A 26,857-nucleotide genomic window follows, 5' to 3' on the forward strand; every position below is an offset into this window, starting at 1 on the left:
AATAGTTTTATCTTTTATTGTCAGAATTTCACATTCACATACACTTTAGTTTCTTAAGGGAGTGTACAAAGGAACACTGAGGTGTTATAAATATTGTCACTACAAATAATAAACATTTATAAACTTCTTACATTCAGTTATACACTTCTCACTGATGACATTCAAGATAGTATATTAATCTGCTCACTTTACAACAGAAAACTAGTCGTACAGGAATGAACACCATATTGCAACAAAATGTTCGAACATCTGACTTTGGAAATGTCAACAGAAAATGTTTTACATTCCTTATAGATCTGATAATTCTCACTCTAAACATACTGTTCAGTTAACAGTTTTCCCCATACAACTATTGCTAACACCTCAAGTTTTAGTGATTCAATAAATAGGGCAGTACATTTCCTGAAAGCCAACACATCAAATTGCTCGAACGGGCATAAGGAAACCTTTAGACAGGATTGCGAAAATTCTTGCCAGCATACTTTGCAGCAGATCCCAGCTCTTCTTCAATGCGCAGCAACTGATTGTATTTGGCCAACCGCTCCGAACGGCATGGAGCACCTGTTTTAATCTGTAATGAAACAGAAATGTATAGCTCTCTGATATTTTTAATTATATCACAAATGTGCTCTCAGACTGTACACATACCTGTCCTGTGCAGAGACCTACAACAAGGTCAGCTATGAATGTATCTTCTGTCTCCCCAGATCTATGAGAGACCATTGTGCCCCAACCATTGGACTTTGCCAAAAGGTGTGCTTGTATACTTTCTGTGACAGTACCAATTTGGTTTACTTTCAGTAACAAGCAGTTGCAAGCTTTCTTTTCTGCAGCCAGGGCAATACGTTTTGGGTTAGTAACTGTTAGATCGTCTCCAACAATTTGAATCTTGACTTGTGATGTAAAATGGGTCCAAGCTTCAAAATGATCCTGATCAAATGGATCCTCAATAGATACAATTGGGTATTCCTTGATAAATTCAGTATACAATGCTGCGAGCTTTTCCATGCTCAGCCACTGGCTTTTATCAGAGTTAGGGTTCTTGAAATCCAGGTCATAAGAGCCATCCCTGCAAAACAAAATTCATACAGACATGATAAAATGGTACTGCTTTGTAAAATCAGGCATGAAACAGCAGTATTTGTTATTACAGAATATCATTCCTGGACATTCTTTTTACTTTGCGAAGGATATTAAATTATGAAGATAAGAGAAAATAAATTTACTTTGCCCTCTTGCCACTTTTAAGTACTCTGTGTTTAATTTATTTAACAGGAAATTAAGTTAATACAAGAGACCACCACAGTTCCTCTAAATAGTCAACATTTAGGACTGTTGATGTTTAGGAAATGGAGAGTTACAGAAAGTCACTCAGAAGCCTTGAGCAGGGGAGACTTACCAGATGGGATGAGAAGGAAAGACTGACTGTTGCAGGCAGTACTGGTACTACATCATATTTGAAAACCTGATAGCTTAAAGGTGGAAGATCAGGTAATAAAAGAGAGGGGGGGGGGAAAGAGAGAGAGAGAGAGAGAGAGAGAGAGAGAGAGAGAGAGAGAGAGAGAGAGAGAGAGAGAGAGAGAGAGAGAGAGAGAGAGGGGGGGGGGGGCTGACAAAACAACATGCAGGAGTTTATAAAAGTGGAAAGCTACAAGCATTATACATGGTATATAGATGAGTTGTGGGGGAGGAGGGGGAGCGAAGAGAAAAAGATAAGTCACAAAATAAGATATAGAAACTAAAAGGAAAAGTTACGGGGGGGAAAAAGCAAGACTGATGAAATAAATGTAAATTAGGCTAGGTACACAATGAGAACCATGGACATTTTGCAATACCATTTCCCACCTGCAGTTCTTAGAAACTGCTGTCAGGAGGGAAAATCCAGATGGTACGTGTGGTGAAACAGGCACCAAGGCCCATGATAGTGTGTGTTGCTAGTATACACCCTCTGTCTATGCCCATTGGGCACAATGTTTTATTTACCAGGTGGGTCTCCCTTTTATAGTATGTGCTTTGCCAGTTACATAGTTGGTATAGGCGGTGGTAGGAGGATGCATAGGGCAAGTCTTACAGTGGGGCAGACAGGGGTAGGAGTCAGGGTAGGAAATGTGTGCAGAAGGGATCTGGCGTTACAACATGTTCTTGGTTCCACCACCCATCTATTCTTAATTTACATTAATTTCCTTGGCTACAGCATTTCTTTTCAGTAATTATACCTTTTCTTTACTCCCTTTTAGTTTTCTTTATCTTTTCATTATCTGATTTTTCCCCACACCCTAGCTCATTGATCTACCATGAGAAATACACATCATCGCACTCACGGCAGGTGCATATAGTGTAGGTCACAATCTCTTGCATTCTGCACATGCGAAGGCTCTTTTGTCACTCCCGTGTGCATGCACTACCGTGTATATTATGGGCTGTCTGCAAATCTGCCCTTATATCAGCTGTTTGCGCCCCCCCCCCCCCCCCCCCCCCGGCTATCCCAGGTGGGCATGCAAGCTGGATCAGCCAAGACTATAGCAATGCTATATGTGTAGCAACCCTGCAATATTTTTCTCCCCAATGAGTAAGCAATAAATGGCCCAAATTATGGTTGAAATTTCTCAGAGTGTTCCAAAGTTATGATGGCAAGCACACATATTGTTATATACAAGTGTGTAATACAAAGGGTATCCAAGCAATTGCTATTATGAACACTTTATTACTTCAATCTAATACTAAATTTAATGAAACTTCTGGAAGTCATGTGAGTGGAGGTACAGTATTGGCTTTAGGGGCTAGGGCAAGGAACTTTAATATGTATTGATAGAACAAGGTAATAAGAGTACACTAGTTGTAGTGGTGGGAAAGGGGGGGGGGCAGGAAGAAGGAGAAAAAATAAGTTAAAAACTAGAAGAAACATCATAAATCACATGCTTTTTGAAAGTAGAAAAGTTAGAGTCCATGTCAACTCAAATAATTCTGACGAAAATAACGAAGTGGAAAGGAAAAAGGAGACATAGAATCTATACACACTACTGAATTAAAGTTCCCCCTTACTTGTTTTTCTGTATGCATGTTTATAAAGGCTAATCTCTGGAACTATTTGTAGAGATTGATACTTTTTCACTAACAGACAACCTGACATATGAGGAAGGTTGTGTATATAAATTTATCATCCTATTGCCAGACCAGTTGTCTGACAGTAGATATCTTGTGCAACCCATATGAAGCTGGAGCCAGCTCAAGTTTTTTAGTTATTAACACTTTGCAGTCGACACATGCAAAAATACAAGGATGGTTAGCATGCCCGATAGACTGCCACCATAATTCAACGAGTGCACTTTTATCACTGTTCTGCTGTCTGCATATTCTTATTACCTGTCTGATGGGGCTCTTCAATAGGTACTGTAGATCAAGAATTGATTGCTGGATGATGAGAGCACACTGAAGAAGCAGTAAGTTACACTATCAAAGCGGAAGGGAGTTGCTCTCAATGAAATGATTATTGTGCTCTTAAGAGTAGTAATATGGTGACTGGAAAAGTCAATACCAAGCAACCAGTATATACCCGGGCCGTTGAAACATTGCACTTGACGTTTGCGTATGAAGTTGGCAGCGTAACAGAGTAACAAGTGAAGAACGATAGGCGCTAGGCGTTCAGCGTGGGGCGCCAGCCAATCACAGCGCAGTGAGCACTGCTGTTACTCACGTGCTGTGACGTCAAAGTTCCCGTGTTGCCGGCTTTGTTTAGTGAATGTGTATACAACGTGAGTTGTGTGTTGTTTACCGCGTGTTTTCGATGTACTGTGTGCTATATCGTTGTGACTTGTTACGTTGTGAGTTTACGTACTTGGAAAATGCCACCGAAAAGACTTCGTTCACCTAGTGACAATCCTTTGCGTCGAGGGGTGCCGCTACACAGCCAAGCACTGGAGTTGCTACGCAGAACTCTTGAGTTTTACGAGCAGGAGAAAAACTACGTAAGCATTCATGGACAGCCATCAATTCCTGCCGACAAAGTGGTGGAACGTACGTCGAAAACTCTTGGTATTAGTGCAAGAACGGTAGTAAGTAAGGGAGTATTACTACAAAACTTGGAAGATACTGAAGTGAGCCGTAATGATTCCGAGCTGTCTGGATCAAATAATACATTTTTATCAACCCCGGGAAAGAAGAAAAAGCGGCGTAGTCCTATCACAGATTTAGATTCTTTCCAGACTGATGCAGTTCGTAGGCATGTTTATGCTCACTACAGCAGAAAAGAGTATCCGACTGTAGCTAAGTTATTAATCTCTTTAAAAGAAAGTGAACTCTTCAGGGGTGGTAAAACATCACTAAAATTTGTGCTAAAAAATATGGGTTTCCGTTACAAAATGCTAGACGGACGCAAAGTACTGTTAGAGAGGGCACATATTGTTACCGCTCGTAGCATTTTCTTGCACAAAATTGTGGGCAGAGACATTCATTCCATAATTTGGCTAGACGAAACGTGGGTTAATGCCGGGGAAGCTGTCAGTAAATGTTGGACGGATAACACACCCAGCAGTAGCGGCCATCAGCCGACAGGAAGAGGAGCTAGATTAATTGTGGTCCATGCAGGCTCCTCCAGTGGTTTTGTCCCTGACGCACTTTCAGTTTTTAGATCAAAAAATACTGGTGATTACCATGAAGATATGGATCACGCACGATTTGTTGAGTAGTTCAGGAACCTTTTAAAACAATTTCTTGTCCCTACAACAATTGTAATGGACAATGCTCCATATCATTCAGTGATACAGAACAAAGCCCCAACTACAAATGATCTGAACGAAATTATGGTGCAGTGGTTACAGGCTCGAAATATTGCAGCGGATATGGGTATGACAAAGGTTCTGTTATATTCTCTTGTTAAAGAAAATAAGCCTACGACACCTACATACGTAGTAGACGAAATTGCTAAGGAGCAGTGTCATACTGTAATAAGGCTGCCACCATATCACTGCCATTTCAACCCTATTGAGTTAGTATGGAGTGACGTAAAAATGTATGTAAGGAACAACAACAAGTCCTTTACAATAACAGAGGTGGAAAAGCTGTTGCGTGAAGCTCTTGTGACTGTGGATGCAGCCTCACGGAGAAAAAAAGTAGAGCACGTCGAGAAGCTTATACGAGCAGCACAGACAATAGAAGGCATTATCAGTGGCCATGAACAATTAATGATTTGTCTTGCCGATGACGACGATGAAGACGGTTTTAGCGATGAATCGGACAACAGTGACGATGGCGAGCTGGATGGAATTGCGCCATTATCGTTGTAAATTGGTGAGTGAAAAAATTCTAATATTGGTTATTTATTGCAATCTCGGTTATTATTTATTTAGTAAACTACGTACATTATTGATTTTAAAGTACCAGTCGTCAGATGCTTGTTTTTCGTATTTCTTTGCTCCGTTATCGAAAGGGTGCGCATTGTTATGCTTTTACATGCATTATTATACGGTTGTTTACTTCCTGTCATTGTAGTACAACTAAAAACTAGTTTTTATATACATTGTAATTGCTCAGTCGCTTGCATTTACGAGACGGGACGGAAAACTGTATCGTCTGCTGTGTGTATAGAGGCTGCTGTTGCAACATCGCTATTACAGTATAGCCAACCTAACTAGACAAAAAGCGAACTGTCAAGTGCAATGTTTCGCCGGCGGGGGTATACTGAGTGGAAAGTTGGACTATGTTACTTACACTGCTTGAAAGTTTATTATACAAAGCAGGAAAAAGTTTCACAGGTCCTCAAATATGACTACAATACACAAGACAAGCTTTATGATCCATCATTAAATATTAGGTTTAAAAGAAGCATGTTGGTCCCTGAAAAGATTGTGTTAATGTACAGTTTATCAATTTTCTTCTTTTCAAAAAAGAAAATTACAGAAAAAATAACATTATGGAAGTAAATGTTGATTCAAAAGTATAACACCACTTTAAATTAGGAAGTCTGAATTTTTTATTAATGTAAATATTAATATATTATATAGACTTTCTAAGAGCTATTATCGCAAAAATTATAGTCACTACAGGCAGATTTTCCAATGTAAGTTTCAGTGTTACAGATCACGGCTCAGTGTTTGAGTAAAAAAAAAAAAAAATGAATATTATCTTACTTGTAAAATTCTGATGCTGCAACATCCATCCCAATCTCTACAAGACCAGTATAGCCTGCTTTCTCAATAGCTTCTGAAATAAGAGCAAGGGCATCCTTATTGTTCAGAATATTAGGTGCAAAACCACCTTCATCTCCTACAGCTGTAGCATCGAGACCAAAACGGCTCTTTATGACACTCTTCAGGTTGTGATACACTTCAGTACCAATTTTCATGGCCTCTGTGAAACTCTTTGCACCTGTTGGTAATATCATAAATTCTTGCATAGCTAACTTGTTGCCAGCATGGCTCCCACCATTAATGACATTGAAAGCTGGCACAGGCAGCAAGACATCAGGGTATCCTGCAAGGTCCGCAATGTGCCTAAAATATTAAGACATAAAAATTAGTATCTCAGTTAACAGATTTTTTTCTAGAGAAAGCAAACTGTAATTTCCTTCACATTCATCACACCTTATTTAAAAAAAATTGAGAGTTCTCAGCATGCACTTACTGTTCTTCCCTTGAAGCCAAGATTTTATTTACATAACAGATGAATTTAGTTACAGGTTCCATAGAGCATATGCAAAATACACAGATAGGCCACATAACTAAAGTGACTCATTAATATGACTTCTAGAATCAACTGATACTGCAAGCATGACTCATTATGGGACAGAGCAGGCAGTAAGTGGTATATTTACTTCGTTTTGTTTTCTGCAAATATCATATAATTTTAACTAAGAAGGAAATAGATAACTCTATGCAATGTTTTAACTATCAATAAATGTAGAGCACTCAATAAAATGTAATATTGCAGTTGAGAAGTGAAAATTTCTTAATGTGTATGTAAATACAAACTTCTGGTGTAAAAATCATACTGTAAGCAGTCTTTAACCCTGAAATTCAGCAACTGCTTCTTATGAGGTTTTTTCAGATTATTGTTGGTGGAAAGTCAGACCATTACCTACATATTAATTAGCACAAGGTCTAGAATCTGAAGAACTCAGAGTCAGTAAACCACATGAGATAATTTGAAAGTTGTTCAAGTTTTGTACATAACTTGAAAACTAGAGGTTTTAGACCAAACTTACCCAGAGGTTATTTAAGCACCATTGAGGTAAGGTTTGAATGGACAAATTATCTTTTACAAATGCAACATTCAAAGTTTATAATAAGCTTATTGGTTTGGGGGAGACAGCAAGAACTTGGCACCTGGAAAGCTCACCCGGTGACCAAAGCATGAATAATTCCAGCAAGTCCATTTCTGTACCACAGTATTCATGGGTTGTCATGTGACCGTGCATACCAATGTAATTTATCAAGGCAGTATGCTTATGTACCCCAGCAATACAGAAAGCTGCTTTCAGGCTGAAATTCCTTAATGGCACATGATCATTAGATTAACAAAACTCTTTTCTTTGCCCATTTGCAATGGAGTTAAAGGCATATTGATATTTCCAATGTAAAACTTAACAGTTACTTTAGAATGACACAGATTACCTCTCAAATTTACTGATGTTATTGAACAATATTTTGGTTAACTTCTGCAAAAAATATTCCTCGTATAACTGAATGCAATAAGAACATGTAGTTCACATCCTTGAACCATTAATAAGCAACTATAAGCTAGTAAACAATAATACCAAGAATTTCAAGGGGAGAGGGACTAAATTACCAGTTTAAGTATGGGACCGAGTTGAAGGTAAATATAATAAGAAACTTCATATTTGGCTAATTGCACAGGGTACTTCACCTTAGTTTATGCAATGTTTTAAGAGTAAAACTTATTTTATAAAAACTATGGGTGAAATCCACTGAAAAATTAAAAAAACAAAAAAACAAAAATTGCTTCATAATTTCACATAGAAACATGGCACAAAAGTATTACTGCCGAATACAGCTCTGAAACGTAAATGCTTTTATCAAATAAGTTTGAAGATGAACCACAGTCCAGCCATCCTCTCACCTCAAAAACGAATGAAAATGTTATGAAAGTTCGTGACTTAGTGTGATCTGATCATAGACTTACAATTGGGGAGATGGCTGATGAACTTAATTTACATTTCTATACAGTTTAGTCAATTTTAACTGAAGATCTGAACATGTGTCTAGTGTCAGCAAAATTCATTCCAAAAGTGTTGTCAAGTGACCACAGGCAATACCAACTGTAAGTGTGCCAAGAACTGATTAATTGGACAAAAAATGACCCAGATTTGTTAAATACAGTAATTACAGGTGACAAATCATGGGTATATGGATATGATCCTGAAACCAAATTACAGTCTGCAATGGAAGACTCATGTTCACCAAGACTGAAAAAAGCTCGGCAAAGTCGGTAGAAGGCAAAGACAATTTTGCTAATTTTTTCACTTCTGCTGGTATTGTGCATCATGAATTTACCTCTGGAGGACAGACAATTAACTAGGAATACTAGGAATACTACAAATGCGTCCTTGAGCATTTGATCTGAAGGTGTGGAAGAAAGGCATGGACTGTGGCAATTGAATCTCTATGTAGACAAGTGTAATGTGCTCCGAATACATAGAAAGAAAGATCCTTTATCATTTAGCAACAATATAGCAGGTCAGCAACTGGAAGCAGTTAATTCCATAAATTATCTGGGAGTATGTGTTAGGAGTGATATAAAATGGAATGACCATATAAAGTTGATCATCGGTAGAGCAGATGCCAGACAGATTCACTGGAAGAATCCTAAGGAAATGCAATCTGAAAACAAAGGAAGTAGGTTACAGTACTCTTGTTCGCCCACTGCTTGAATATTGCTCAACAGTGTGGGATCCATACCAGATAGGGTTGACAGAAGAGAGACAGAAGAACCAACGGAGAGCAGCGTGCTTCGTTACAGGATCATTTAGTAATTGCGAAAGCGTTATGAAGATGATAGATAAACTCCAGTGGAAGACTTTGCAGGAGAGATGCTCAGTAGCTTGGTACGGGCTTTTGTTGAAGTTTCGAGAACATACCTTCACCGAGGGGTCAAGTAGTATATTGCTCCCTCCCCCTCCTATGTATATCTCGCGAAGAGACCAAGAGGATAAAATCAGAGATTAGAGACCACACAGAGGCATACCGACAATCTTTCTTTCCATGAACAATATGAGACTGGAATAGAAGGGAGAACCGATAGAGGTACTCAAAGTACCCTCCGCTACACACCGTGAGGTAGCTTGCGGAGTATGTATGTAGAAGACAGGAGTTGAGTGCTACACCATGATAATGCTCTGGCTCATTATGCCTTCTCCATCGTTGAATTTTTGACCAAATTTAAAATTCCTGTGCTTCCACAACTGCCATATTCCCCTTATTTGGCCTCTGCAGACTTCTACCTGTTTCCTAGACTGACATTTTCACTTAAAGGGAAGCGATTTGACTATTGAAGACATCCAGGCAAATACGGAGTGTGTCCTTAACACACTTCAGGAAAAAAAAAAAATCCAGGAATGTTTCCAAAAGTGGAAACACAATTGCAGTCGGTGTGTTCTGTGAAAAGGGGACTATTTTGAAGGAGATGCATCACAGTAGCATGTAAGTGCCACAACTGTACAATTACAAGCCCGTTCTTAAAACTTTCCAATCACATCTCGCATATTACCAAAAATAAATATAATAAAATAATCTGATTATTAAATTTAAGTATTTTGGAAGGCAACTCCACCTTGTAGAAGAGACAGCAACTTGGTTCCCAGGGCAAGTTGGTTGTTATGCTGGCGTTTCATAAATATAAGTGAAAAAAAAAAAGGAACAAAAATAAGTTAGACATAAAATCTTTAAGGAAATGTCCATCATGTTAACGGCACCTGTGAGCTCTAACACATTTTTGTGAAATTTTTGAACCAGTTGTTAGTTGATTCGCAGATTATAGGTTGCGCAGCATACGGTGGCTGATAAACAGTGACCAGTTTTTGTCCAAAGAGCTGGGCGAGTTATTTCGTTTGTTCTGAAAGGAAGGTCGCCAAACGTTTGCCACCTTTCGGCGATGACAGAATCAAAGTGCATGCCTTAAGATCTTTCTCAAACGATTTTACAGAAACTATTCAGTAAAAAAATTCATTTTTGCTTTACTTTTAGCTTTATGTCAGGTTCATTATGAGATGCCCATCATTTCGTTAGTGGTCATAGTTATTGGGATATTTACATTGAAGTAAGACATTGCGAGAAATTTGAGAAAGTTCCCAATGAAAAATAGGGGTAATTATTATTTTGGGTTTGGCACATGTTACATAATATGCTCCTGCATATGAAATTTAGTTAATACATTGAAGTTTTCTACAGACTTCATTGGTCTGTATCTATCACCATTCTCAAGAATATTGATTAGACATAGCACACTAATTTGCCATCGCATCGTGCCAGTGATAAAGCCAGAGTGAAATGACTGTAACATTAAATGTTTCTCATATTTCATAAATGGTTTGAGATATCAAAGAGATCTGGCAAATGAAAGCACACAAAGAGGAGAGTTTTCGCATGGTTATTATGCAAAACTTAATTATCTACTGTGTTATTCCACTAGCTACAGACTTTCCGATTGAAGAATGTATTTTTTCAGGGTCATCAATAACTGGTCAAACGAGAATTGGAAAAACATAATTGAAGTCCTTACTGCCTGGTCCCTTCAACCCCCACAAACCAACCAACCAACGCATTTATTTGTACCAAGAATGTGCTTTTTCATAAGATGCTGATCTTATTTTTCCTTAGTTCCTCACTTAAACCCCTGTTTCCGAATTATTTCACAATTGCCTTTGTACAACATGTTAGTGAAGTGAGACTGTGTAAGCTCCACTATGATTTGGCTAAAAAGCAAATTTTAATATGGCAACAAGAGAAGGTTTTACTCAAAATTCCTCACTTGTGACTTCTCTGAAAGTTACAAATATTTAACAAAACGGGTGAAAATAAATCACTTCATTTTTGGTGGAATTCTTTTTAGATACTAACCAAAGAAAAGGTGACAGATTTTTCTGAGTGGCCACCATGCAAGTGTGGGCGTGGAGGAGCCCCATTTAATATTTACCAAAAATGCGAATCCATGCTTCAGTTTAGAATGGCACTTGCTCTCCAGTGCTCTGCACTTGCCGTACAGCACTCTGAGCAACCCTCCACCACTGCAGCTCTCCCCATGCTTCCCCAGTCTACTGCACATGCGGCGGCCACGACATTTTGCATGCACTATACGTATGGTCTTTAATACTGGTTTGCATTGAAGTTTTTTTGTCAGTGAACCTTTTTCATTTTTTGGAGCTTAATGGTGTACTGGTCTATGAAACACCTGTCACTCTGTATGTTTATTTAATCGTATTTCCAAATATCTGATGATGGTAGTAGTCAAAACATTGTAATAAATAAATAAATTTTACTTAGTGATCTAGAAGGTTTTATTCATAAAATAATCTTCATGATCTGACTCTTAATGGAAATTTGTTTCACTGACTAATATATTAACAACTGGTTTCATATGCCAAGCACTAGCTATTTTCAAACAGTCGTGAAATTTTAAAATGGATGCTTGATGTTTGATTAAAATATTAAATTTTAATGTGGAAGTAGGACAGCATGCTACACAATATTCCAACTACCTGCTATCGCTCCATGACAAACAACCAAGAAGATTAATCACTTTTTTTTTGATGTGGCTAATTGCCAAAGTCATCTTACTATGGGTGTAACTACAGGTGATAATGCACGTAGTTATGTAGAGGAATTGAAAACCAAATGAAATATCAAAATGTGTGACAATGTCTCAAAACACAAACTGAGCACTATCACCATCAGATTCCCCTATTATTTAACTGGACAGGTAAAAATTATACTCACCAAGTGGCAGCTGAACACACATAAAAGACAGTAGTGATTGGCAAGCTTTTGCAGCCAGTGGCTCCTTCAGGTAGAAGGGTTGAAGGGGAAGGAAGAAGGGTGGAGGGAAAGGACTGGAGAGGTCTGGGAAAAAGACATACATATTGGGAAAGTTACCCAGAACCGCATGTCAGGGGAGACTTACCATATGGAATGAGAAGGAAGTATCCCCAATTGCAGTTCTGGGCAACTTTCCCGATATCTATTCCTTTTCCTAGACCTCTCCAGTTCTTTCCCTTCACCATTCTTCCTTCCCCTTCAACACTTCTGCCTGAAGGGACCACTTGCTCCGAAGGCTTGCCAATCACAAAATCTTATGTGTGTTCTGCCGTCACTTGGTGAGTAGATTTCTTATCTATACAATTAAACAAATTATATTAAAAACAAACATTGCAAGACTTACCAAGCGGGAAAGCACCGGTAGACAGGCACAATAAAATCACACACACACACACACACACACACACACACACACACACACACACACACACACACACACACACACACACACACTAAGGCAAAGAGAGTGGGCTGAGATGTCAGTCGAGGCAGAAGTGTGGTAGCAAAGATGATGTTGAATGACAGGTGAGGTATGAGTGGCGGCAACTTGAAATTAGCAGAGATTGAGGCCTGGTGGATAACGAGAAGAGAGGATATATTGAAGGGCAAGTTCCCATCTCCGGAGTTCGGATGGGTTGGTATCGGTGGGAAGTATCCAGATAACTCGACGGTGTAACACTGTGCCAAGATGTGCTGGCCGTGCATCAAGGCATGTTTAGCCACAGGGTGATCCTCATTACCAACAAACACTGTCTGTGTACATTCATGCAAATGGACAGTTTGTTGCTGTTCATTCTCTCATAGAAAGCATCACAGTGTAGGCAGGTCAGTTGGTAAATCACGTGGATGCTTTCACATGTGGCTCTGCCTTTGATCATGTACACCTTCCGGGTTACAGGATTGGAATAGGTGGTGGTGGGAGGGTGCATAGGACAGGTTTTACACCGGGGGCAGTTACAAGAGTAGAAGCCAGAGGGTAGGGAAGGTGGTTTGGGGATTTCATAGGGATGAACCAAGAGGTTACGAAGGTTAGGTGGATGGCAGAAAGCAAAGAAGCAAACAACCAGAGCCACTTCCTCATCCCCTCAAACCCAGAACCTCTCACAGAAGAACCCCAAAAGTGCCCCACTTGTGACAGGATACTTCCTGGGACTGGATCAGACTCTGAATGTGGCTCTCCAGCAGGGATACGACTTCCTAAAATCCTGCCCCGAAATGAGATCCATCCTTCATGAAATCCTCCCCACTCCACCAAGAGTGTCTTTCCACCATCCACCTAACCTTCGTAACCTCTTGGTTCATCCCTATAAAATCCCCAAACCACCTTCCCTACCCTCTGGCTCCTACCCTTGTAACCGCCCCCGGTGTAAAACCTGTCCTATGCACCCTCCCACCACCACCTACTCCAGTCCTGTAACCTGGAAGGTGTACACGATCAAAGGCAGAGCCACATGTGAAAGCACCCACGTGATTTACCAACTGACCTGCCTACACTGTGATGCTTTCTATGAGGGAATGACCGGCAACAAACTGTCCATTTGCATGAATGTACACAGGCAGACAGTGTTTGTTGGTAATGGGGATCACCCTGTGGCTAAACATGCCTTGATGCATGGCCAGCACATCTTGGCACAGTGTTACACCGTCGAGTTATCAGGATACTTCCCACCAATACCAACCCATCCGAACTCCGGAGATGGGAACTTGCCCTTCAATATATCCTCTCTTCTCATTATTCACCAGGCCTCAATCTCTGCCAATTTCAAGTTGCCGCCACTCATACCTCACCTGTCATTCAACATCATCTTTGCCGCCACACTTCCGCCTCGACTGACATCTCTGCCCAAACTCTTTGCCTTTAAATATGTCTGCTTGCGTCTGTGTCGCTTTCCCGCTTGCTAAGTCTTGGAATCTTTGTTTTTAATATATTTTTCCTATGCGGAAGTTTCTTTCTATTTATTTACATCAATTAAACAAATTTATCAATAACCAATAGATTCCCCTGTTAATACCTTACGATCAAATCAAAAATGTTTCTTCTTACCACAATAACAAGAACTGTTTTTCTTTACAAACAATTTTCCCTACAGCAAATACTAGGTTACTCTCAGGTTTAAAAAAGGTGGAAAAGTAATGAAGAAAGATATTGCATACAAATTTTATTACTCACTGATTCACTGTGATTTTTTAGTACAATAATAGGCTGCATCCCAATGAAATTCCCTACCTTAACTGCCATGTCTACAAACACACTGGGCCGATATATTACATAGCACCAACAGAATGTTGAAGAACTGAGAAACAGTGGAAATGGTAAGACCAAGGCAATGTAATTCTCTCACCAATGAGTAGAATGAATAAGTAAAGGTGTTTGACAATTTTTATCAAATAGTGTCAAAATTCACCTGTGGAAACATTTTTGGTGGAAAAAAGTTAGGAGAACCTGAACAATTTGTACCTGTAGAGAGGAACGCCCTTCTTCGCTGCTCCTGCTTTGCATACTGCAAGTGAAACACCCAGGATAGCATTAGCTCCCAATTTATCCTTTTTATCTGTTCCATCTAACTTCAGCATAAATTCATCAATTTCTTTCTGCTGTGTTGCTTCAAAATTCTGAGAAAAAACAATTTACAAATTAATACATGCATAAAAAAGATGGTATCACTATGATTTTTGGCATTAGCAAGTATCTATCTCGTCACAAACCACCTAACTCAACATTTCCTTTCCTGCCAACATTTGTAATATCAACTGCAGGAAACTAACATTTTAGCTGGGGATTTTCAGAGATGAAAAATTTTGTAGTAAAGAATAATATATCCAGTTTACTGAATTCCACTGTAACTCAAATCAGAATTTGATTTTTAATGGAATTATGTCACATAGTTTAAGCACACTGTCACTACAAAGCAGCATTACATACAATTAAAAATTAATGGTAAGTTACAAGCCCTTTTCCACAGTAAATTTATTTCTTCTGAAACTATTTTATCACAGTTACAATGGAAAACATTACAGTGTGTTAAAGATGTTCATTTTAATCAAACTGATGCTGTTTTTTAGTATGCTCTCTAGCACACAAAGTACAGATTTTATTTTGCATTACCTGTTTTGAAAGCTCTGGCCATATAATCTTATTGATGTTATCAACAGCTTTTTTCACTCCCTTGCCCATGTAGTTATTTTTTTCACCATCTCTCAGTTCCAGTGCTTCATGGACACCTGTGCTAGCTCCTGACGGGACAGCAGCACGGAAAAGTCCCTGATCCGTTACCAAGTCTACCTGTGAAGAAGAACCAAATTCAATAAGTATCAACATCACATCCGGAACAGCAGCTCATGGCAGGTAAGTAACTGGGAAAGAACGTGCTGGCGATCACACACGAATGTATATGCCCAAAATTAACACTTGAAATAACTGAGCAACACAACCACAGAATAAGTTGGAACTATTACATTTTGAAAATTTCTCTTCAAATGTAATTTTAGCAAAACTAATGAAATACTTCGGCCTGATTTTTCTTAATTTTACAAAGACAAATCAAGGTAAATAAGTGCATTCAAAGCCATGTATTAACTAACAAAAAATGGACAACACTGGATTCTGAGTACCGTATTTACTTGAATCTAAGCCACACACTAATCTAAGCCACACCTGAAAAATGAGACTCTAAATTCAAGGGGAGAGAAAAGTTTTAGGCCGCACCTCCAAATCGAAACAAAGTTGGTCCATTGTAATACGAGACAATTCAGATCAAATGAATGATGATACAGCTACAGTAGTTTGGTTCGAGTCGTAAGCTTAGCAGTTAAGCTTTACCAGGTAGCCTTTGCTATGCGTCAGGCGCTCCGTCCTTATCTATACAGGTACCTTTCCTTTTTCACGTGCTTCGTCTGGTTTGAATTGATTGCTTATTTTTCTTTGATCTGATAAGTGCCGTTATCTATGTTATAGGTGTTTACATCACTAAGCTGAAAATGTATTATTGCACTGTGTCATGCATTGTTTGTTGCATTCTGTTAATGAGTGTTTACGGCCTGTCGCCGCTCGCGGCATGGCTAGCTGTAAAAAAAAAAAAAAAAGGAGAGAGAGAGAGAGAGAGAGAGAGAGAGAGAGAGAGAGAGAGAGAGAGAGAGAGGAATAGTCTCAGTGAAACAATGGCAAGAGACTGCTATTTGTTCTTTCTTACACTGCTGCTTTCTTTGATAATGATCAACAAGAACCAAATAATAGACTGCGTATGATAGATGTTCTGAACGAGAGGTTAGCAAACATTTTTCTCCATTTGAAAATCTTTGCAGGCGACTCTAGTACATTAAATTCGGCACAGAAATTAGATTCATCGTAGATTTAAAAATCTAGTCAATTGCCGTGCTTCATTTCTGACTATCACTATTATGCATAAGAATAATACGAATATAAACATGACATGATATGTATATTCTTCCGCGTTTGCTGTTGTCTCACTCTAGTTTCATAGTTTATTAGGCAGACAGGAATTTAATGAGATAGCAGCAAACACTAAAGAATACATGGCTAAATGTTTATATTCTTAAGGTGAAGACAATACTGCATGTGATTCACAATTCATAAAATTCCTATTAGCAACGATCTCTTCTCACAGGTAGGAAAAAATTCAGAACAGAGTTGGCCAAATTGATGAACATCCCAAACAGTCTTTCCAGTCAGATTTTCATAGTACATTGAAATGCTGCTACATTCGAAGATGAACAATACGTAATTTGTATTTACTTCGTTGGATAATGTCTGAAAAATGCAGTGGTCGAAACTCAGGGCAGAGGAAATGCTAGTCTTCCACTTCCACAGGTTTTGGCACCAGTATTTATCTTTGTGCCTGCAAAGCATGCCTGTATATTACTACATATATTCGACGGCAGGAGTTAGTTGTGGCGGCACCTACAAACTTTTTCACAACTTCCGCCTATGTTGCACTATTCTAAGCCGCAGGTGGTTTTTTAGATTACAGAAACCGGAAAAAATTCCGGCTTAGATTCGAGTAAATACGGTAGTTGCATCTTTACATATCAACAAGTAACTTGTGGTCTCCAGACGTGTTCTGATTAGTGCAGGATAAAAAAACCACACATAAATTTACGAATATGGTCACAGACTGATATATTTTATAATTGGGCTTGTTTTGCTATTATTATTTCTGCAATGTCTCTGAATTCTTCAACATTATAAACCAGCCTAATTTGTCACTTTTTCATTACATTCTGCTCCAATGTTTGTCACCTACATTTAGAAGTTCCTGACATTTTCTGTTTGTAATATAATGTAAAAAATTGTTGCAGTGCTAACTTTGTAGAACACAATACTGGTACAATCTAAAGAGATTAGCATATTTTCAGTGTTTCAAAGCATGAAAACATTCACATAAATACTTAAAAGCCAAATAAGAAACTTTTTAAATACCTCCACAGTAGGGTTTCCTCTGGAGTCAAAGATCTGGCGTGCATGGCAGCTCTTAAGTGGCATTTTGAGAGAAAAATTCCGATGACAACTGAAAGGAAATCACAAGATCATATTCTACATCACAATCAAAGGGATATTTCATACTAATGTATGACCCATATACACTTATATCACGTGTTATATTAGCAAATGTAAAATGGCTTTTCTATCCCAACATCAGCTTTAGAATCAGTTAATTGATATATTGGTAAAAACTGATCCGAGTGATTTAACTACATCTATATATATAATCCACTACCCACCAAGCGGTGTTTAAGGACTGCATCGCTTCAGGAGTCTACCAATAAACTGCAATCTAGAGTTTGCCTTACCCGTTACTTGTGTGATTTGATAGTTCCATTTAAGATCATTTCGAATAGTCACACCCAGATACTTGACAGATGTTACTGCTTCCAAAGACTGGGCATTTATTTTGTACTCTTACATTATTGGGGATTTTCACTTTGTTATATGCAGTAGATTACATTTACTAATATTGAGAGGGAACTGCGACTCATTACACCACACATTTATTTTCTGCAAATCCTCATCGATTTGTTCAAAACTTTCGTGACACTACTTTCCTGTAAACTACAGCATTATCGGCAAACAGTCTAATGCCACTATCAATACCATCAACCAGATCATTTATGTAAATCTTAGAAAGCAGTAGACTTCTTACACTGCCCTGGGGCACACCTGATGTTATGCTTGTTTCTGTTGAAGTCTCTCCATTCATTTCAACATACTCCTCTCTGTCTCTCAGAAAACTTTCTATCCAACTGCATATGTCATCAGATAGACTAAGCGTGCACTTTTTGGAGCAAGCGACAGCGCGGAACTAAGTCAAATGCCTTTCGAAAATCGAGGAATATGGCATCAACCTGGGAGCGGTATCTAGAGCCTGTTGTATATCATGCACAAAGAGGGTCAGCTGTGTCTCGCATGACAGCTGTTTCTTAAAACTGTGCTGGTGTCTGCAGAGTTTAGAAAGGCCATTATGTCCGAACACAAAATATGTTCCACGATTCTACAACAAATTGATGTCAGTGAAACTGGCCAGTAATGAGGAGCATCTAATTTTCTACTCTTTTTATAGATTGCTATGACCTGGGCCTTCTTTCAGACCTGGGGAACTTTCCGCTGTACCAATGATCTGATAGATAATGGATAAGAATGGTGTTATATTTGTAGCATAGTCAACATAAAATCTTACGGGTATACCGTCTGGGCCAGATGTCTTTCTGGCATCTGAGGATCTTAACTGTTTTACAATTCCTGATACACTAAACACTATGCCAGCCATTCTTGCATTTGTTCGATAATTGAAAAGGGGAATGGTGCTGCAGTCCTCTACTGTAAATGAGTTTTTGAACGCTAGGTTTAGAATTTTGTCCTTCTGTTTATCATCATCTGTTACATTGCTCATACTGTTAGCAAGAGAAGGTATTAAATTATTTGTAGCGTTCATAGATTTTACATATGACCAGAATTTCTTGGGGCTATTTTTAGAATCTGTAGGTAAAATATTGCTGTCAAATTCGTTAAAAGAATCTCTCATTGACTTTTTGACAGCTGCTTTCATTTCGCATAATTTCTGTTTGTCAGCAGGGCAGTGACTACATTTAAAACGATGTGCAAAATTCTCTGCTTTCTCAGCAACTTCCTAATATGCTTGTTGAACCAAAGTGGATCCTTTCCCCTTCCCTATATTTTTTGCTAGGCACGTATTTCTCTAGCATATGGTGGACAATACCTTTAAATTCCAACCAAAGATGCTCAATATCTTTGTATTCCACAGTGAATGCTTGGAGCTGACAATGAAGACATTCATTAATGACACTTATTTGCTTTCCCAAACAATGTGTTCTGTTAACTGGTATCAGCATGAATCTTTCATCCTGAAGTGAGGAATATGCTGTCACAAAATTTCATGGCAGTTTAAAACTTAATCTTGTATTTAGCAAGCAATGTTGCAAATACTGAGTTACCACACAATTTATACTGTACTTAAGAATGACCACTGCCAGTAAACTGATGAGGAGTTACTAATTCACAATTTTTTTTCTAATTTCAAGTGACTGCACTATTTTTATACAGTTCAAACAGAAAAAATTAAAAGTAAACTGTTCTGGTTTGTAGAATTCTCAGGTGTCCCAGAAGGTCATATCATAATTACTCCATGATATTTCAGCAAAGAACATGTAGCCACTTTTGGTGGTCCCTGATGAATGTTGCTCCCTTCCTGCCAGTGCCCTGTATATGCTGGCTATTACCCCCTCCACACTCCAATCTATTGCTAGCCACACTGCTATGGTTGACAGTGGCAGTGGTGAGGGTAGTGGCACCCAGCTCCAAACTCTGGTCTCCAGTGGCCCATACTATCACAGTCTGAACCCGACCTCACCGAACAGGAACAGTCAGCATATATAGGATGCAGAGAGGAGCGGAGCACCTTTCATCAGTAACCACCTGAAGATGGCAACAAGTCAGTGTGCTGATATAATGTGGAGTAATTGTGATGTTATCCAGACGGACACCCGATAATTCTACAAGCTAGAAATATGCTGTGAAAACACAGCTCACATATACTGTTTTGGAATTAATTTTCATGGTAGTTATGTTAAGCTATAATGAATTTCACTATAGCCCAAATGCCCTATGCTGTGAAAGCACAAATATTTTTGAAATATAAGCAGCATACCAATTACATCAGTTGTATGGAATATGATTTGAAGTTCAAATGATAAACTGTTAGAAAGAAAAGTCCAACTCTCTTTATAGAGTGAGTAAACTTCTGTATGTTTATACATTATTTTATTACCAAATACAAAATGAAAATCATATAGTTTTAATATACAAAATCTACTTGTGAAATTTGTGCTTACCACCTTACTGAGAATTTCATTAATGTTCTCAGAACACATTTGTTCATTTTAATACTTCTACACAACATCTTTTTGTATTCTTAAAGATTAAATCCTGTTCCAAAAGAACTGATTCATTATTTGGTTTGTGATAACCTTCACCATAACTTCCTGTAATTACATTTTCCATCTTTATTAACTGCCACATAACATTACAACATATAAATCAGTAGTCATAATTCAAAACTGCTACGAGCTGAGTACACTCGAGAATGTACTTAGTTCATTTGCCAGCACAGTAATAAATACTGCTTGCTACACATTATCTAAAAGACAAAATGGCATGTCATTTGACACAAGGCTGAATTTTTTTTTTTTCAATTGTCAACACAGTAAAAGAGAAACAGAGTAATCACCTCAATTTAATAAGAGTAATCACCCCCTCTACTGACCAACATATTTTATTTAAATGCTGGTACTATACCCATAAACTACAATAAATGCTAGTACCACACCAATAAACTCAAACAGGAGCAGAGAGAGAGAGAGAGAGAGAGAGAGAGAGAGAGAGAGAGAGAGATGTGTGTGGAACAGCAAAGCAATTGCAGTGTTGTAAAGGGAAGATAAGATTAAGACCAGGAGGTAAAATTATGTCAAAATTGAGGTCATTAGTGACAGAGTACACATTTGGGTTGGGAAAGGAAATTCCTGACATCTGCCTTGCATCACTTAAAGATGCCACAGAAAACCTTACTCTGGATGTCCACACTGGGATTAGTAACTTGGTCCTGTTGACAGCATGTTCAATGTCAACAAAACGGGATAAAGGAAGTGGTTTAACTGAGAAATGGTAATATATAATCGAGTGTTGTCAAATGAAAGCTCACTGTTGAAGTTATGTTGCCGAAGATTTAAGTGGGGGTCCACATCCATTAATTAATGCAACCAGTAACCAAGGATCCCGACACGATTGTTAACATTGCCTATTTGTACCATAAATTTGGCCTGTGTTAATATTGGTTGCATGGGTGAGGGAAGGAACAAGAGGGAAATAGTTAAAGCAAGTAAGATATATAAAACAGCTAAGACACCCTGAGAGAAACTAAATAATAAGAGTTATTTGGAAACTGATGGGAGCAACATTAAGGTACTTTTTTATTATGGTATGAGGAACACTCACCTGAATCTAAGAGCATTATCATGAAAACTGTGGCTCTTTTACAGTAGCTATAGCTATAGTACAGAGTAACATACAATGACTATATAAGCATAGTTTTCCCAACAGATTGAACAGGCATTTGTCAAGAAATGGTTGCAGAGGAATTGTTGGGAGTAGACACTTCCAAAGTGAAGTAAACATCATTTAAAAGAAAACTGTAAACAGTTTTGGAAGTTTCTCTGAGGCCTTTGTATATATTAAAGATAAAATGTAGGGAACTGTTTAAAATCAGCACAAACTATCACTACACGAGTATGATGTCGTGGTGTAGCTCAGAGGACAACAGACTACAAATCCAAAGGTCTGGAGTTCTATTTGCACTTAGTCATAGGGCTCTTTCTGTTACCTATCCTTCTTCCAGCTGATTTGATAATGTGAAAAATGCCAAATTGCACTGTTGTTTGAGGCCCACACAAACTGTAGTTCCTCCTGTAATTGGCTACGTAATCAAGTTCAAACATCAGAGATAGACAAAGCCTTTAACAGGATCATGTCTAGTAAAACACTGCGATAGTCAAACCATTGTATTGTGAACAGTTTTACTTATTGCACACCCAGTTTAAAATCAAAACAACAAAATTACCTAGTTCATATTTACTACACTGACATTTATAAAAATAACAGTTGATTAGGCACTGCAAGATAAGAAGCCACCTAATTACAATGAATATTTCAACTAGTCATGCAGCTAACAGGGCTCTTCAAACTGCAAACAGATACTCAAATTTTAGAAGTAGTTGTTACAGAAGCTGGACTTTTAATTCTCCTTTTAAGTTGGAGATATTGCAGAACAAACTCTCACCCTACACAACAAAAATGTCTACATGGAAATTATTTTTGCCTTTAAATGTGGCAGTATAACTCAAAGATCACTGAATTATCATTATTTTCAATAAATATCACTAATGAACAGGTGCAATGAGAAATGAATGTATGAATATCAAGATGCTTTAAGAACAAAGGACAATTAGGGTTTAACATACCAAAGGTAACAAAGTAATTGGAGACAGAGCACACACGCTGCTTGCTTAGGGAAGTCAATCCTGTCTTTCAAAGGAACTATCCTGTAGTTCAATTTAAGAAATTTAGGTGAAATCACAGGAAACAAACCAGGATACAATTTGAACTGCTAACTGTCTTACCATTGTGCCGTATAGATTTGTGAGAGGGCTGTAATCAAATGATATAGTTTTCACTTTGTAAGTTGCTATTACTTTGGAATACATTTTTCTAGTATGTTTAGTTTAGTTTCATTTTCACATATTATAAAGCCAAAAGTGAAAAGACACTGGGAGTATGCAAAATAAATTGCTGCTTTTGTTAAAGACAGCACGAGAGAGACTTCAGCGCAACACATGCTAGATTAAGGATCTTTATTAATGACCTCAATGGCATTTTTAATTTAACGTGACTATATTTCTGCCACCGCCATGTCGTTACTTGCTTGAAATTGCAAGTTGTGAATCTATGGGATTAGGAATTAAAGTACTTGATACAGACCTGTTGCAATTTCACAGGTCGTCATATTAAGTGTTCAGCAGGCTACAGATGAGTTGTGCCATTTAACTAGTAAGTTTGTTATTGGCAAACATTACAGATTTTTGAAAGATTCTGTAAAGTCATTGGAAATTAACTAGATCAAGAACAGTATTGGACACAGTACAATGTCCTGTTGGATTCCGCAATTTGCAGTCGTCCATTCTGAGTCCCTATCTATTCACTGAAGTCCATTAACATAATACTCTGGTTCTGTAGATGAATGTAGTTATTAGCACAATACTTCAGTTTCCTTGATAGATATGGTTCAACTAACAAAGCCCTTGACAAGGTCAACACAATCGAAAGGGTCTAGTGAATATCAGCCAGCAGTGTTTACCCTGAAGTGTGATTGTTGCATGGACTATATCCTCAGTGCTTTTTATCTGTAAATGCTGTTTGTCTAGTGTAGATGATGAGTATTTAAGACAGATACTGTCTACTTGCTTTGACCAGTCACATTTATACACGTGCTTTCTTTTGAAGTGGTAGTTGTGGTGACAGCCTTAACTGTAGCATGGCTCAAGGCTAGTAAATTGCAAGATGACTTAGTTGGCAAAGTCAATGAATGTGTTGCAGCAATATAATTTCTCTGTCGTACATACTTAATCATTTACATTCCTAATTAAAGGCTATTTTTACACAGTGGTTCGAGATTTTCAAATTTTTAATATATTTGAAGCACCCAAATGTTAATTTACAAGCTATAGCTAGCAGACTTGCATACACTATAATAAGGTTACATGCACAGGGATTTAAAATACGTGCTGATCTAGAATTATTTCATCTCAACATAAATATGCCCAAATATTACAAAAAGAAGAATAAGAAAACAATAGAGATGTTTCTACAACTGCACCCATGCAAAAAGGTGCCATTAATGGCATAATATTCTAGTCTACTGACTAGAATTTGATGGTCCATGCAATTGAAGGTCTTGGCAAGGTCAACCAACACCCCAACAGAACAGTTTTTCTTTAACTCTACCAACACTTAATTTGTGAGGCAACGTGATTTTACTACTGGAAAGCCCTCTGCAAACACTTAAGTTATAAGCACTTAATTTTGGCTCAGAAAAGTGAGACAGCAGTGTTTTATGTCTAACCCTGAAATGGATCTATAAGTGCTCTGCTTAACTTTTATATACAAGTGTTTCTCCTGTATAGGTTTGTCAGAAAATAGATCTTCCCGTAGGTAGATTACAAAAATAGCTCAAGAGCAGTTCTACCAATCATCAAGACTTTAGTATTCTGCTAAAAATAAGGATATCTGGCAAAAACTGTTTGTTTGGAATAAGATTTCTGACATCTTGGTTGTTAGTTTTTCAAACAAACAACAAAAAGTGGTGTGCTCAGTACTGCTGGGAGTAAATAACTCCTCTGTGTTTGGTGGGTTGTTACTACACGCAAAATATGCAACAATTGTCACAAAACAAAATTTAATTCAGTGGCCAAAGATACTACCAAGTCACGTCAACAGATACTGTCTGGCAACTCTGTTTCATTCACTTCATTGTTTTTGTATGATGAGTAGCAAGAGTCAAAACTTAACCTAGGGGAAGCTTTTTAGCCTCTGCATTACAACACACTACAACTGGCAACTGAACAAGGGAATTGGACACATTAAGAACATTCTGACTGCAGTGAGGGGGACGTATTTCAGAAGATATTAAAGAGGGCCAGTAACAGTGGAGGTTATTAAGGCAACATAAGATTTCGTTTACACAAAATAAGAAAATGAAAAGCATAATAAAATCACAGCATACTGAGCCTGACCAGAACATTACTAAAGACTGTTATTAACAGCACCCAACACAAAACAAATAAGATTCATAAGACAGGGAATAAATTTGAATAATGTCAATGGACAGCTTTACATACGAAGATGGAAAGCCAAGGGTAACTATGAGCATAGCTGCATCTTGTATCAAGTTTTAATAATGAAAAAGAAATAAGCTAGCTTTTGTATAACAGTGGTATTTTTAACCGAAAGTGGACTGTTTTTCTCAAGTGTCACATAGAACATCAAAACAGTTCAGTCTGAGTTGCAATGTGGTATTGAAGGCCAAAAGCAGTGAGTACATGAGAAAAGTCTAATGTTCAGAGAACAAGATTTAAGGGGTGTTGGAAGAAGTCCTCTTAGAGAGAGAGAGAGAGAGAGAGAGAGAGAGAGAGAGAGAGAGAGAGAGAGAGAGAGAGAGAGAGAGAGGGGGGGGGGGGGGTAGAAGGGGGAGGGTTTACAGGTAGTTTTCAAGCTTCAGCTATCGTCTGTAGTCTTCATTTACACTTCGTATCTTAAATAGGAAAACCACTGCTGAAGTGAGCACATAAGGTATTCGTGATCCGATTTACACGAGTTATATTCGGTCTCGTTGGCAGCCAATCGGTCACGATTAGAGGTTGCCGTCAATTATTCTGTACGTACAATGCTCCCTGAACAGTAAGTGTATGTCGTATGATGTAAGCCTACGGTTTCATCTTTCATAGACACCATTTTATTACGTGTAAAGCTAGGAATATTACATTCCACAGCAGTGAGAAAGTTTAATGACGAATCTACAATCAGTTCTACAAGACAATTAGCCACAGGATAAAAAAAAGAATAACGTTTTCGAATCACCGGACTGTTATAATAACTCTGGATTAGGGCGAATGGTGTCAATGCATGCTCTGTCGATGCTTAGTTATGACAGCTATGACATTAACTCTTTCCGCCTACTTCCTCAACAAAGACTAACCACGCCACATAAATTAACGTGACCGCTTTTAAATGACGAAACTGAACGAGTTATGTTTTAGTTAACCTTGTCATGTTACCGGTACGGCTTTCCCACCTGTTTCCGGAGGGTGACGTTCATTTTGAACTTGTTAGTTATATAATTGATATGTAATGGGTTTAAGAGTATAAGAAAATAAATTTAGGATGGAAGGCCAAATTTACTCTCCTGTGTGCCACTCCTCTAATAGAAATCGAATACTATATGAAGACCGGCTTACACTCAAGGGCATCGAAGGTGACTGTATTTGCCACTGAGAGGAACTGGAGAAAAAAATGACTAAATTATTGACATAAGCAGAAAAATATTCTGTAGTAAATATTTCTTGTAAGTAAAAAACGACTTTAAGCATGAAACTTGTCCACCTACACTTTCGAACCAAGCTCACCTTACAGCACAGCAGTATTACGACTGTCCGACTCGAACTCCAAGCTCCTACTGAATTGACCTTCAGGAAAGGGCGGAATACCACCTAGACTGAAACGTCAAAATGCAGCCCATTACTTACAAACTGCAATATACATTATAAATGTGAAACACTGAAATAATATTACAGACACGAGTTTTTGATAGCATTTTCTCGTACTATCGAAAGCTTTAGACGGAAATAGAAATTCTAAAATCAACTCGCAACATCCAACGCGGCTCAAATGAATTTCCGTTACCCGCGAAATTCAAAATAATGCAAGCTAACGTCTGGCTATTGCAATTATTACGTAGTACTAGAGCTATTAGTCAAAAACCCAGTTTTGAAGCATTGATGGGTAGGGAAATAGGACAGATTATACGATGCCATGAGATTTATTCATTATAATCTTAAAAATTTAATACAGTATCCCTCTGATTTGCCGCAAGAAAAATGCCGAAAATTGTGTTTAACAAGTTTTTCAAAAATATATAAAGTATTCACAATATGTACATATATTCATCGTACTTCAG

The 26,857-nt window shown here is 38.1% G+C and overlaps 1 protein-coding gene across 4 annotated transcripts; it reads right to left on the reverse strand.

Annotated features, from left to right (window-relative positions):
* Positions 1-26,410, reverse strand: LOC126356014 (enolase-like). 4 transcript variants are annotated; one of them, XM_050006664.1, is made up of 8 exons: positions 25,976-26,156; positions 20,409-20,558; positions 17,482-17,569; positions 15,151-15,327; positions 14,503-14,657; positions 6,126-6,488; positions 649-1,069; positions 1-571 (listed from the first exon to the last, which is right to left on the reverse strand). In XM_050006664.1, the coding sequence occupies exons 2-8, from the start codon at positions 20,474-20,476 to the stop codon at positions 449-451; spliced, it is 1,395 nt and encodes a 464-aa protein (XP_049862621.1). In that variant the 5' UTR covers positions 20,477-20,558; positions 25,976-26,156; the 3' UTR covers positions 1-448. The 4 variants fall into 4 exon arrangements, with proteins under 4 accessions (XP_049862621.1, XP_049862620.1, XP_049862618.1 ...); XM_050006663.1 differs by lacking the exon at positions 25,976-26,156 and adding an exon at positions 24,606-25,756; XM_050006661.1 differs by lacking the exon at positions 25,976-26,156 and adding an exon at positions 25,567-25,740.
* Between the last annotated feature and the right edge of the window lie 447 nt (positions 26,411-26,857).

This window comes from Schistocerca gregaria, chromosome 3, assembly GCF_023897955.1.
Source record: "Schistocerca gregaria isolate iqSchGreg1 chromosome 3, iqSchGreg1.2, whole genome shotgun sequence".
In the NCBI taxonomy this organism is placed as follows: Eukaryota; Metazoa; Arthropoda; class Insecta; order Orthoptera; family Acrididae; genus Schistocerca; species Schistocerca gregaria.

What these genes read in the sequence shown, in the direction of transcription:
- LOC126356014 (XM_050006664.1), bottom strand. Translation starts at nt 20,476, where the DNA reads ATGTTGTGTAGAAGTATTAAAATGAACAAATGTGTTCTGAGAACATTA. An exon ending in ATGAAATTCTCAGTAAGGTG is followed by an intron (nt 17,570 to 20,408) that starts GTAAGCACAAAT and finishes ATTTCCTTTCAG; the next exon opens with TTGTCATCGGAATTTTTCTC. An exon ending in AAGGGCGTTCCTCTCTACAG is followed by an intron (nt 6,489 to 14,502) that starts GTACAAATTGTT and finishes TTAATATTTTAG; the next exon opens with GCACATTGCGGACCTTGCAG.